This window comes from Gekko japonicus, unplaced genomic scaffold, assembly GCF_001447785.1.
Source record: "Gekko japonicus isolate JY-2015 unplaced genomic scaffold, Gekko_japonicus_V1.1 scaffold4356, whole genome shotgun sequence".
Lineage (NCBI taxonomy): Eukaryota > Metazoa > Chordata > Lepidosauria > Squamata > Gekkonidae > Gekko > Gekko japonicus.
The window spans coordinates 47,516-62,409 of NW_015177145.1; the positions used below are offsets into that span (position 1 = coordinate 47,516).

The 14,894-nt window shown below is 44.5% G+C and overlaps 1 protein-coding gene across 1 annotated transcript in view; it reads right to left on the reverse strand.

Annotated features, from left to right (window-relative positions):
- Positions 1 to 14,894, reverse strand: part of FIG4 (FIG4 phosphoinositide 5-phosphatase) — an 87,973-nt gene that overhangs the window by 47,320 nt on the left and 25,759 nt on the right. Inside the window, exon 4 of the mRNA XM_015428341.1 lies at positions 13,235 to 13,332. Coding sequence (XP_015283827.1) covers positions 13,235 to 13,332 — 98 coding nt within the window. The remainder of the gene's footprint in view (positions 1 to 13,234; positions 13,333 to 14,894) is intronic.

Consider the following 14,894-nt stretch of genomic DNA (forward strand, 5'->3'; position numbering starts at 1 on the left):
CTTCGTGGGTGGAGATCAAAGCCTAAAACAAGCTTCTTCAGAAACTTGATCAGGCCGATCTCTTACTCCCGCTTGGGCACAGCTGCCTGCTGGACACCCCCCCTCTCTGGGGAGCGTTGCTTTGGGCTATAAACAGCCCAAACTGTCTAAAGAGCCGCCGACCACCCCCGGAGAGTCGCGGGAGTGCTCTAATTCGCCATCTTGGCACGACCGGAAGCCGTTAGTACACTTAGTTTTAATATCAAAATATACTTGTAGAGTTCTTGCTTATAACAATTCGCTATTTATGTTATTTTGTTAGTTGTTATGAGAGAAGTCTCTAATCATCTTCTTATTCTTCACTTCAAAAGGCCATTTTCCAAGTCCTTCTGTCTTTACTTCGGCTTTCTGTCTCTAAAATCGTATACCACTCTGGCTGGTCCTGCACCCTTTTCTGCCGCAGAATCCTAGCTATTTATATGTTATTTTGTTAGTTGTTATGAGAGAAGTCTCTGATCATCTTCTTATTCTTCGCTTCAAAAGGTCATTTTCCAAGTCCTTCTGCCTTTACTTCAGTTTTCTGTCTCTAAAATCGTATACCACTCTGGCTGGTCCTGCACCCTTTTCTGCCGCAGAATCCTCTTCCATTCCCGAGGTAGCAGAGTCACTAGACTTCGTTTGGACTCTTTGGACTCTTCATCTGTCCCCAGCTGACGTCTCAAAAATTCTTTAGCTTTAAAAATGGAGTCTATCTTCTCTCTTCTATTGTTGATCTTAAAGATGACACCCTCCAGAACCGCCCACCTGTACGATATCCCATTAGTTTGAAGAAAAGAAATTAAGTCCTTGTAATTTTTCCTCTTTTGTCTAATTTCAAATGGAATGTCCTTGAAGGTTTTGATGGTTACATTTCCCATTTTCAGTGGAGTTGCTGAAGTTGCTTTTAAAATGGCATCTCTGGTTTGTCTTCTTAAAAACCTGACCACTATTTTTCCAGGTATGTTATTTTTTTAAATGTAATTGGAGTATGCCCTATAGGCTGACTCCATTTCGTTTACCAGTTCACCCGCTGTTAAACCTATTACTGGAGCGATGATCTCACCAAGCAAGCACCCTCTTCAATCCTTGCGGATCCGTTTCAGGAACCCCCTGAAACCTGAGAATCATGTTAGCTTTTTCCATCTGTAGCTGCAAAACTCGATTCTCTTGGCAATTCTGCTTCGTTTCCACATCTCCCAGCCTTTTCTTCAACTTCTTGCTTGTGGTGTCTATCTCTTTAATTTTCTCGTTTGCCTGCTCCACTTTTTTCTCTGTTTCATTCAGCTGAAGCTGCTGTGCTGCAAAGTTTTTATTCATCACGATCAATTGCTGGTTAATACTATCGAGTTGCTGCATCACCGGCTTGAGCATGTCCGCCAGGAGTTTGAGGACATCCTCCCTCTTCCAGTCTAGGACTCTGACTGCCTGGCTTCGTTTTAAACTTTCTCTGCTGGGCCGCCATCTTTCCCGTTTTGTTTACAGTTTCTGCCGCTTCCACACAACTTGGAAAACTCGCCAAACGACTTCGCAATTCAGATAAGTCTCTCAAAACACTTTGTTTAGTTCCTCCCCTCTCCCCCTTCGTGTCCGTTAGCTGCTCTTTGCAATCACTGTTTTCAACCACACGGGGGGGGATTGCTTTTCAAACTACTCCGTTTCAGTCAGAACTCACGTTCATTGTCGGTCAGTTTCTCTGACCATGCTCAGTTTTACGCCATTCCGCTCGATCTCCAGCGCTTGTCCCGGTTAATCCAGCTTATGCCCGAAGGCCGCTCAGCGACTGGACCATCGGGGCAGAGGGGAGCCTCAATTCTCCAGCATTATGCCATCGAAGATGCTACCCCTCATAAGCCCCCTGGCCTGGAGCCTATCACAAAGGCTCCGCGGGGGTGTCACTTGAGGTGGCACCCCTCCAGGTCGCCGGCATGCGAACCGTCTGTGAATGGTCCATAATCCCCCAGGCAGCTTTTATAACATGAACCTGGGACCTGCACACCATCCTCTGAAGCGCTCTCAGGTACATATCTGTGGCAGTAATGGGGTGACTGCTGGCACCTTTTCCTATCATTTTTTGCTTTGTGGTATTCTGCTTGTGGTGTGATCTGTCTTTTTTGTGGTGTGGCATGGTTGTTTTTATTGGGTTTGTTTCTTTTGAAGGGGAAGTGATGTGTTGTAGGGGAGGACATATTTTACCTCAGAATACCCCAGGTCGCATATGCAAACGGGGGGGGGGGAGTTTGAGGTGCAAAATGGAGTGAAGTCCAATCAGCTTCCATATGCAAATGACCTTGAAACACTGGCCCAATCAGAGAAGAGTGTCCTAGGCTGCAGTGGGTGGGAGAGAACTCAGGCAACGCAGTCAGTGGATAGAGACACCTTGTGATTGACATATCACAGAACCAACTGATTTTGGCAGGCATAGAATGTTGCCATGGAAAAATTCTTTTATATATAAGGACAGGATTCTCTCAATAATGCTTATTAGCCCTTCCTCCCTGTTAGTGTGTTTTTATGTTCATTCATCAAGCTGCTTTATAAAATACTCTTTCAACAAAAATTTATTTAAAACATATCACTCAAACTACAGAAAAGTAGTTTCTGTCCATAAATTCCTACTTTAAGAACTATCAAAGGGGATTTTAAAAGAGAAAACACAAAAAAACTTCAATGTTTTAAAGTAATTTGGAACACAGCTACAGAGAAAAAGCTCTCTCTGTTTGACAACTTTCCTCATCTGTGGGATCTGAGAAGCAAACAAGGTAGTAGTTCATCCACTGAAGAATATGGAGAGCATTCACAATGTCTTTGGGAAGATAACAGACCTTTCTCACAAACAGCAACCTTTGCCTGGCAAGATATGCTAACATTATTCTCAGCACCATGTCAAAGGGAATCAAAAAAAAGTTCTGACATTAAACTTTCCATTAGGCTAGGACAGTAGGACTTGGTTTTTGTTCTCAATTAGTTAGAGCACCTTGGTTAATTTGAAACAACTGACCTGAAAAATCTCATAATGACTAAGATTTAACTTCTGAAGGTCTATCCCCAAAGTTTTTCATTCTATTAAATAAAGATGCAAATTGGCAACTTCTGATGTAGAAATGACTATATTCCTTGCTATGGCCCCGGTCACACGAGCAGGAAACTGCGGGGGAGAAGCGTGGCTGTTTGCCCTGGGGCAAACTACTGCGCTATTACGCGATCAGACCTCCCGTGGAGGTTCTGTGGAGGTACCGTGGAGGTTCCATGGCAAGGGAGAGGTGCTGATCACAGGACAAGCCGGCGCGCAACGAAGATGCGCACGCCGCGGCAAACTGTTTTTTGTGTGTGTGTACACGACAAATGCGCATGCTCCGTTGGGTGCATGTGCGCATCCACAGAGACTTGGACAAAAAACCCCACCTTATTTGCAAGGGGACATGGGCGGGCGACGGATGCCACCGGAAACGCGATCAGACGCCCGCCCTTGCCCCGCAGTTTCTGGAAACTAGTACCTCCGAGGTACTAGTTTTTTGCCACGCAGTTTCGGCTGGAAGCCTCGGTTGAGCCACGGGAGTGCTACGCTTCCCAGATGTGCTGGTGAGATCACGCCCGGAAACTCCGCCTGTTTTCCGTCTCACTTGTGTGGCTTCTGTTTCGTGTGACCGCAGCCTATGTTGGGTATTCCTCCACTGATTTTTTACATTAGTCCAAGACTTGCTCCTCCCCTTACTGTTGTTCATCATGGGATTGAATATATAGGCCATCTTTCCAGAGACCTGTTCAAGGTGGCTCATAAACCAAAACAATACAATAAAAACACATCAATCAATACATCTGATAGTAAACATGGACACATATATGGATAGGGGGCACACTGCTAGAAGTAACATCTGTAGATTTAAGAAATGAATATCCTCTCAGTGGCCATTATGGCCTTTGCTGTGAAACCAAAATACAGCTGCCAGGTCCCATCTTCTCCCCAGCAGGGGGATTTGAAGGGTGGTCTGGGAGGGGCTGTCTCCAAATGCGATAACATTATGTAGAGTGATGTAATCACGTTGGGGACTTGGACAAGCCCATCTGTTAGCTGCTGTTCAACAGCAGCCATCCCACAAAAGCCACTCTGGTGCAGAGGTTAGAACTTCAAACTAGGATCTGGGAGATCCATGTTTGAATCTCCACACTGCCATGGGGTTCACTAGATGACCTTGGGTCAGTCACACACAATATGTCTAACCTACCTCACAGGGCTTTGAAAAAGATAAAACCGAGCAGAGGAGAATGCTGTAAGCTGCTTTGGGTTTGCATTGTAGAGAAAAATGGGGTATAAATTAAGTAAATAATAAATATAGCTAAAGATGGGAGGTCAGATATAAGGTAGATTGGTTGATCGGTGGAAAGGAAAGAAGAAAACAGGGAACAGTGAAGATCTGGGGGTTGCCAGGAGGAGGGGAAAGGAAATAGTGTGGGGAAGGGTATACAGGGGGGAAATCAGTTAGCCCTTGGAAGTCCTTGCTGGTTCCCCACCAACCAACTGGGCCTAGCTGGGAAGCTAGTACTGTAAAATTAGGCCATATTTTTCATGGGTCAAGGCTGCTATTGGGATGGAAGGAGAGAAAGCTTTAGATGGCAGATAAAGGTAGGTTGGCTGGTGGGTGTGAAGTAGAGAAGGAAGCAGGAAAAAATGGAGAGAGTATAGGAGGCCTGCCAGAAGAAGGGAAAGTGGAAAACCTGGAGAAAAGGATACAAGGTCCACCACTTGTCATAATTTAATATCAATACTAAAAAGAGAGCAAAAACAAGCCATGGGGATAAAAACTTATTGGTGTAGTAGGGTTAGAGCTGATAAGAGCTTAGGAAATGGATGGATGACCTAGGACAGTGATTTACACATCATATCTTATTTGGGACCAGATTGGTTTACTATGTAGAAGGGGGGATGAGAGTTCTAAGGGTGCTCGGTATTTGTAGTTCTTATGTGGTGCCTGTTTCAGCCTAACTCCAAGAAAGGGTAATGCTCTCCCAAAGGTCTGTTCTTTGTCTCGTTTCCAATGACAATGGAGCTGAAAGAGACAGGTGAGAGGGCCTGTTCTTCTGCCACGAGCACACAAGCATACACACTAGGCCGCTACCTGAAGTGATAATACAGGTTTTTGTCTTTATGATGGAGAGACTGTCCCTACTGCTGCTGAGGAAGGTTAGACATCCATCCCTTGGCTACAGCCTGTGTACACTAGAGAAGGGCCAGGGATATATCTTTTTCATCAAAAATCAGGAAAGAACGAGGTTTTCCACTAATGGGATGACCATCACCAACATTTTTATATAGTTCTGAGTAGCAAAGCTGAGACAGCAAGACAGTGGTAGTTGACAATATCCATTAGACTTGTGCCAGACATCTGTGCCCCTTACTGCTGGCATGCTGCATCTTTCCACCCAGAAACTTGTTGCATTTCCTCTAAGTTTTACTCAAGTAATACCTTTCTAACTCTGAACAGCAAGGACATTTCTGTCCCTAGTCCATTTTATTCTCCTTTCTCAAGCAAAACAGCATGATGAGCCTTCATACTCAGCTGAACTAGGCAGGAGAAAGGATTGGGGGGGGGGGAGTGGACAGCAGAACCGGATTCTAGTAAGATGCTGTTTCACAGTGAAAGGCAAGACTAATCTCAGAATTAGATGTAACCTCAGAATTAGATGTAACCTGCTCATGGGGTAACGTTTATATGACTCCAAGGAAATCAAGACGACATTCTAAATGAAGAAGGAGAAGAGGAGGAGGGTGGATTTATATCCTGCCCTTCACTACTGGAAGGAGTCTCAGAGTGGCTTACAAACTCCTTTCCCTTCCCCTCCCCCACAACAGACACCCTGTGAGGTAGGTGGGGCTGAGAAAGCTCTGACAGGAACAGCTCTTTTGAGCACTGCTCTTGAGAGAACAGCTCTGACATAACTTTCGCAGGGCCCTGATCTCAAGTGGGAGCATGTTCCACTAGGCTGGGGCCAGGGCTGAAAAAGCTAAGTGGATGGTTGAGGCTAAGTGGATGTCTCTTGGCCCGGGATTACCAAGAGGTGTTGGTCTTTGGAGCACAAGGCTCTCTGGGGCACATATGGGGAGAGACGGTCCCACAGATATGCTGGTCCCAGGCCATGTAGGGCTTTAAAGGTCAGTACCATAACCTACTGTTGAGTGTATTTTTTCTACAACTAGCAGATTATCAGACCGTAACAGTTATGAAACAACTGTATAAATTCAGATACACTGTAATTAAAGATGTGCACAATTTAAAATATATCTGATATATTTTGGATCAAATGGCCCTTTTCCCAAGGATTAGTTTTAGAAATCCAGAGCTTTATTGCTCTTGCTCATGGTGCTTGTCAAACTGTTCTATAGTTTACCACAATACAACTTTTGGGCAGAGTAGATGGATGACAAACTGAAAGAACAGTTTTTTATCCAAAAGGCTCAGGGGGGCAATGGCAGCTGTTGACTGTAAAATATTAAGGAAGAATGCCAACATCAGAAGGAATATTACAAGTGAGTCAAGAGTCGAGTTCTTCTGAGAGGTGTGTGTGTACCAAGATCAATATCTGTTGACCAAAATGTGCAAGACCTTAGTAAAAAAAACCCTCCAGCACTCTGTGATTATAAGGTTTTTCCTCCACCTGCGAACAAACTTTTTGTTAACATTTTGGTGATAGCTTGAAAGCTTCTTCCATATGCTGCATTTCTATTTTCCAGCAACCCTCAAGATTCATTTAAATCATTCTAATGAATATTTTGCTCTCATCTGCAGTTCTCTCTTTTAGCCTTTAAAGAGCTATGTCAAGAAACATCAGAGCTGGATCCCAGTTTCTCTACAAAATGGATACAATGATTTAAAGATGCTAAATGGGAATCATCACTCTGGTTGCAGAGATTCTTATTTATATATGTGCTGTTCTAAACATGCTATATGCATGTAACAAATTGCCCAGAAAATCTATTTTTAAAAAGCTTCTAACCCTTTCTCCCTCCAAGTGGTTTACATGACTGCCAAATCAAACCATACATATTAACAGATTAAAACAAATTAGACATAACCTAAGAGGAATACATCAAAAAGACAGAAAGAGAGAATAGTATCTTCAGCACTGCCACCCGTTCTATGAATTCAATATAGCATTTTTCTGACAGATTCTGCATGAGTTTTATACCAGTGCTGCTCAAGATATCTCCTCAAGTGCATAGAAGGCTTAAGATGTCTTTGAGAGGATGGGGAGAACAGAGAAGGTCTGTGACATTAAAAGCCTTCTAAAATATAATAGTTTTAACAAACTTTCAGAATGCTAACATTGATGGAGCTGGACACATCTCCTGGGACAGGAATTCAAAAGCCCAGTGACCACAGCTGAAGAGGCTCTATCTTGCATGTTTGCTTGCCTCACCTAATGCAAGTTCATGAGGAAGGGCTCCAGATACTGATTTTAGAGCATGGGCAAGCTCATAGGACTTGCAGGCAATCCTTTATGCATACTGATGCTATACTATCATGTAAAAGTCTAAACTAGCACTTTGAACTGGATCTGGAAACAAAATGGCAACCATTCTAATTGGGATAGAACAGATATTATGCAGTCCATGCTGTGGGTTCTAATTAAGACCATAACAGCTGCATTTGAGACCAACTGAAGTTTCTGGACAGTCTTCAAAGACAACCCCATGTTGACCATGCTACAGACTATTATGAAGTTTAATTATGTTTGCGAAGACTAACCCCATGGGAAGACAGAAGAGATTCTAAGACTAAGATACTGCAGAATCCAACAGTTTTGCTAACCACAGGAACATTTTATCAAGAAGCTGGCATCTTCTCCTCTTTAGTCTTTTCCCGATTTGCTGACATGAACCCAAGCCTTGTGAACATTAAGTCATTAAATAATTTGCTTCTCTATATATTAAAATCCTTCTGGCTATGCTCTGCTCTGTCTCAAACTTCTGGTGTGTAGCCTTACATGCATGTTTATTTCATAGTTTCTTAAATAATGACAGTACTATGATCCCCCCCCCGGGCTGAACACTAATAAAAGTAGATACAGATGGAGCAAAAAGAGACATTCAAAATACTCCCACAGGACTTGTATATCCTGTTAGGCAAAAAGATTTTTAGAATGTCATATTGGCTGTTGAGCAGCTGTTCTACACAAGTCCTGGAAAAAACAAGTAAAAACAAACTGTTTTTGTTGCCTAGTTAATTTTCTTCCCACTACATGGTTCCTTCTGACTAACTTAAGTTCAAAAGAGATCAAAAGGCTATTTCATAAATGAATGTGGAGAGAAAGAATGTGGGTGAAAAAGAAAATGCAGAAGGCATTATATGCCTGAACTTACTGTTTAACAAGACTGCTAGAAAAAACCAAATTTACACATTTTCAGCTCCCTAATAAAGTACTTTTAAATAAATTTTGCATCAAGAATTATTTAAATTGAGGTTGACATTTTTTAAACACCTTTTGCAATAGCCAGTAATAATTAAACACCTGAATTATGCTGTTTGCTCAGTTCTACAAATAGTTTTAACTGCATAGGCAAAGGTCCATATGCACCAATGGAGGAAAAGTTTGATAGGAGAATTCAGACTAAGATTTATTAAGTGGCTTATGAGGATTGTGCTTCTAATATCTTGCCCAAGACTTTAAAATAAGCACCATGGTGAGGGTATACAAAAGATTACAGAGGAAAAGACTTCCCTTTTGCCTGCACAGTCTCCACCTTCTAATTGTGGAAGGTATGGATGTGCTTATTTCCCTCCTCATATGTGTGGGAGGTGTAGGACAGGATAGTTCTCTTCCACCCCTAAAGCAATCATGGAGTGTTAAGCCAGACTAAGTAAGAACTCTGCAAACCCGAATACTCTTCTCCAGAGCACCACTCACCCTTAGATCAATGCTCAAAGTGATGTATAATGCACCTCAGTTTAAAAAACAAAAAGACAAAGATCTCAGCAAAGATCTGTCGTTAATCTGTTGAAAGGATCCAATGTGTTCCCTGGGTGCCTGATGGAAATAATCACCCCACACCAGGTTAAATATAGGAGGTAAGTAATATGGTTATGGATGCCGTGGCATTGGCAGGAAAAAAGGCCACTGGGGGGTGATTTTGGATCCAACATCAGGGAAGGGCGGTAAATCTTGTTTGATCTCACCCTCCGATATAAAAGGAACTGGTGATCTGCCATCAATCGATGGGGCCTAAGGGGCCAGAGGAAACTGAAGACCCTCCAGTTCTGTTGGTCCAGTTCTGTTGGTCGGTCCAGTTCTGAAGCAGGAGTTTCTGTTGCAGTCTGAATTTGTGTAGGCTTTTGACAGTGCTTCTCAGGGATGGAGTCAGCTACTGAGACTTGTGCTTGACTGAACTGATCAGAACAGTTCCAATCTTGAACCTGACGGAACCGATATTACCGAAGATGGTCTGGACAGGTGCTCAACCATGGCAGATGACTTAGCTGCTGAGACTTCAGGTGCAGATAGGGCCTTCTCCCATAAGGCTGCCTTTAAACATGATGCCCTCTCCTTTTGGGCTTTTGGTGTAAATTGCTGACAATGTCTACAACCGGAGACATTGTGGTGCTCACCCAACCATAAAAGGCACAGGTCATGTTCACCTGTGTGAGTCATCTCCGTTCTACAGTGGGAACACTTCTTAAGCAATGGTTTTTGCACCATTACCTCAGATGAGGCTGGGAGACAGTGACAAAGGCTGGTATGGATCTTGACAAGAATGTTTTTTTAAACACAAAGTGGAAAGAACAGTAAACCCAGCAATCCAAAGGGTGAACAAAAATCGAACTTTTAACTGTTTGGTGTGGGTTTTTTTAAACAGAACAAGAGTGCTAGAAACAAAACTTCTCCCTATGGCAGCAAAGAAAAAACAATGTGGGTCTGCACAGAAGACATAATGATAAACACTGCAAACTCAAATACTCTTCCCCAGAGCACCACTCTCCCTCAGCTCAATGCTCAAAGTGATGTATTATGCATCTCACTTTTAAAAAAAGGACAAGAGTTTTCTATCATTTATTTATTTATTTAACTTTTACCCCGCCCTCCCCGCCAAGGCGGGCTCAGGGCGGCTTCCACAAAGCTGATAAACAGTATATATTTTACAATCGATAAAATAGAATAAATCATTTAAAACACAGACAAATCAATTTAAAACATCACTTCGATGGCGATAAAAATAAAGTGCAGTTTAAGGACACATTCAGCAGTGCCACCGCGCTAAGTCATGTTGGATCAGAGTTCACACAGGGTGCTGCTGGTAAGACGCCGCTCTTTATGAATATGATAAAAATACTCAGGAACCATACATGGAGTAGTAATTAGGGACGTGCATTTGTTTCGGATGAACCGGAAAAAAACATGAATAATGCCTATTTGGCATTATTTGGGTCTTCCTAAAGCTGCAGTGGCTCAAGTGGTTAAGACGCTGAACTGCAGGCTGTGGAAGGTCAGTAGTTCAGTGGTTCAAGACCCGGGTGCCGCAAGATAGGGTGAGCTCCTGTCTCTAGTTCCAGCTCCTGCCAACCTAGCAGTTCGAAAGCAAGAAATTGCAAGTAGAGAAATAGGGACCACTTCGGTGGGAAGGTAACAGCGTTCCGTGCGCCTTGGTGTTTAGTCATGCCGGCCACATGACCACGGAAACGTCTTCGGACAGCGCTGGCTCTTCGGCTTTGAAACGGAGATGAGCACCGCAACCCTAGAGTCGGATTCGACTGGCTTTCGAGGAAGGGAACCTTTACCTTTACCTTTAAAGCTGAATCAGATTCCTAATGGATGCCATATAGTCGGCATCCATTCAGGGAAGCCCTTTGCTGGGCAGGGAGAAGGCACGGGGAGGCATTTAAATGCCTCCCCGATCCTTCCACAGTTCTCCCTGGCCCACCAGCCTCGGTGGGCGGGCCAGAGAAGGTGGGGGGGCTCTTTCCAGGCCTTCCACACTCCCCTGGGTGGGCCAGGGAAGGCAGGGGGGGCTCGCTTGGAGGGCAGCGGGGTCCCTTCACTTGGCTTTCCCTTCAATGAAGGGAGTGTGCCACCTCTGTGGCATGACTCGGGGGTGGTGGTTAAACTTTAAACCTTGAGTCACACGGCAGAGGCAGCACACTCATTTCATTGCAGGGAACCTGGATGAGACGCCCCTTGGCTTGACTGGGCACCCCGTGGCTGCAGGAAGCCAGGGCTAGCCAGCCCTTGGAGGGAAGGCAGTTTAAACTGCCTGCCCTTGGCTTGCCTGGGCACCCCATGGCTTTAGGGAGCCAGGGCAAGGCCCCCCCTTGAAGGGATGGCAGTTTAAACTGCCTTCCCTTGGTTTGCCCGGGCACCCTGCAGGGTGCCTGGGGAAGCCGATCTGGGGAGGCAGGCAGGCTGGGGAGGGGGTGGTATTTAAAAATGCCTCCTCCAAACCCTATTTTTCCTTCCTCAGCCACTCAGCTGCTTGTACTGGTCAATTTCACTCCCCAGCTAATCGTGGGGAGTGAAAAGGACCAGATGTTGAGCCTGGGGAAGGAAAGGCTTCAGTGTCATTATGCTCTATGGGGACTTTCCCCATAGGGTGTAATGGCGCTGCATATATTCAGCAGTACCGATTTTTCCTGAACACAGTATCTTACTGATATTGGGATTCGGGAATATCAGTATATACTGATATTTTTCGGGCTTGGTTTACCCGAACCTGAAAAATACCGATTTTTTTTGTGTGCACACCCCTAGTAGTAACTTATGACTGAGAGCTCAAGGTAATTCATGTACCCAAAAAGTAGCTGAAATCCACAGCATATTGACAATTGTCCCAACATATTTCAAATGTAAGCATCTCTTAGGGTGACCATGCCCACTTCCCTCCCTCAGAGGCTTTTTAAAAATTCAAAAATAACAACATAGAGGGGAAAACTCAGGTGAAATCAGGGGTAAAATTTCTGAGGTAAATCAATATAGGCACAGACTACAGTTCATATGTTTCAAGCAATTGAGAGTTTCTTAAGATTTTCAGTGACTTAGAATCTTCAAGATGAGAGGCTTTTGTTTCAGTGTTTCCTAAACACACCAGCATGCTTTCCTATTTGACTCTTGGTTTCCAGAAGGCAAGGAATACTCTGTACGGTACCTAAATTCCTTCACTAAACACACCAGTACTCTTCTCGAGTTTTTTTTTAACTGAATCTTCAGGATTTAAAAGGCAGTTGTTAAACATACCAAACCAGGGATCTCTCCTTTCTTCAGCGCTATCTCCCTGTTTTCACTAAGTAGGGAAATTTCTTCTCTCACTAGAAGATCTATCCCCTTTTCTTGGCCCAAAGGGGAGTCTTCACCTAACTACCCACTCCTCCTACCAACCTTCCCAGTACTCCGTCTGTGTTAAACTGCCCTCAGTCAGTGCTAAAGAAAAACCTTGTCAGTACTAGACTCTTTTCAGTCAGGGCTGAATCAAACTCACTTCTCCTCAGCATTCAGCTCTCAAGTCTTTCTCTGCTCAACTGATGCTAACCAATCAGATCTCTTGGAGCAGCCTGTCATTCAAGGCTTTCTGGCTCGGTGAGGAATTAACCCTTTACAGTCCTGTGCATATTTACGCAACACTTCTGAGCTTTTAAGTGTAGTCTGTCACATCTCTTCATCTGAGATAACAATTTACTGCAGTCATTGGTAAGCAACCATGGAAAAAAATTGATGACACCTCAGAACTCAATTGTAGAATGGTCTAAAAGTCATCTGACTCTGAGAATGGGGGAGGAGGAGGAGGGATTGTTGGAAACACACACAAACAAGCAGAAGGCAGTGGGATCGTGGATAAATAGGCTTGCATACAGATGTCTTCTTTTTAAAAGTGCACGGTACCCTACACAGTTTTCACATAGAACAACTAAAAAACTGGAAATAATGTTTAAAATATAAAACAAATTTAGTTAATAAAAGCAGCAAAACATTATATCTGTAAATACAACAGGATGCTGATGAAATGTTCTCTGAAGAGTATGAATGTTCTTCCGATTAAAATGGGTGAACAAAAGATATTATCTGAGCTATTTTGTAATATTTTCAGATATGAGATACTTTTCACAACTTGTTTGCCAAGACTCTTAAAAACATTCTGGTCAGAATAGTCCAGAATGACCACAAGAACATAGTTCAAGTCATACAGAAGTTTGTTAACTTCTGTGTTGCCGATGTAAATCAAAATAAAACAAGGCTCTACCTTTACAAGATTCAAGATAATGATGGGGGAGCCAAATCTCTGAAGCATCTGATCAAAATGAAGTGCAGCGACACGTGAAAATGGATCTGCCTGGTCCACTAGGAAAAAGAACAAATTATTACTAGGTGAAACAACATAGACAGCCCTGAAGTTGCCATCTGATAGAAGAAAATAGAATATAAGCACTGGTTTGCCCCATAGGAGTGCTAAGAGAATACACCAAGCAGCTGATTCCAAAACAAAGACTCAAAGGTGGTCTACAGAATATTTGAGATTTTCCTGTGAGGCCATCAGCAGTAGGCTGGTAGGGAGAATAAAATGAAAATATTTAAGAAAACCACAGTCCCAAGTCAGTGTTTGGAACACAGATGTACAGCACAAAGAGGGAATCCCCTCCCCTCACCCCAAGGCTATAGACTGATTACACACTGAAGCTAATTACTGAGGCACAGAACAGCCACCTATCCATGTCTCTTTACTGTCTTGGGACACCAAACATGAAAAACAGGTTGCGTACCAGTAACTGGTGATCTTCGAGTGGTCATCTGTGCATTCACACCAATGGGATCGAGTGCACCTGCGCTGGATCTGCCGGTGCCTAGCAAGCTCTTTTAGAAGGATTTTCGTGCCTGGCCCAACTGAGCATGCCCGGGAGCCCCAGTGAGCATGCCCAGAAGGGCAGGCACGGACATCCCGCCAGTTCCTACCAACCGCCGCGCATCAATCTCCTAACAAATCACGTAGAAGACAGCAGCAGGGCAGGAGGGCGGGTGGTGTGAATGCACAGATGACCACTCGAAGATCACCAGTTACTGGTAAACAACCTGTTTATCTTCTTCGTGGTCTCTGTGCTTCACACCAATGGGAGATTAGCGAGCAGTAGTTTACCTGGAGGCGGGTGCTGTCAGGTGTTTACTGCTTAGCCGAAGCCAAAACCTGACGTCCCAGACTGTCACTGGTGGACTGGCGGACATCTAGGGCGTAGTGCCTGATGAATGTAGTCGGCGTGGCCCAGGTTGCGGCTCTGCAAATGTTTTGCAGCTGTACTCCCTTCAGGAACGCAGTGGATGTGGCTACAGCCCTGGTGGAATGAGCCCGGACGGGGCCTGGCAAGGGCCGTTTCGCCAGTAGGTAACAGAGTTCTATGAGACCTAAGATCCACCTGGACAGACGCTGGGCCGTGATTGGAGTGCCCACACGGGGTGCAGCGTATGAGACAAACAGCTTAGGGGTTTGCCTCGTGGGGCGTGTCCTATTCAGGTAGAAGAGGAGGGCCCGCTTCACGTCTAGCGTGTGCATAAGTCTGTCTTCCGGTGATTTTGGGTCAGGGTAAAAATCAGGGAGGAAGACTTCGGACTGCAGATGGAATTCAGAGACCACCTTGGGCAAAAATGAAATGTCCGGCACCAGGCGGACGCCATCCGGGAGGAAGGACAAGTATGGCGAGTCCTGCCGAAAAGCCAGGAGTTCACCGACTCGCCTGGCCGAGGTGACGGCGACGAGGAAGGCCGTCTTCCAGGCCAGGAGCTTCAGCTGACAGGTGGCGAGGGGTTCGAAGGGCCGACTTGTCAGCTGGCGCAAGACCAGGGGAAGATCCCATAAAGGTGCTGGAGCTTTGACTGGAGGGTACAAACGTAGGAGACCCTTCAGGAAACGTTTG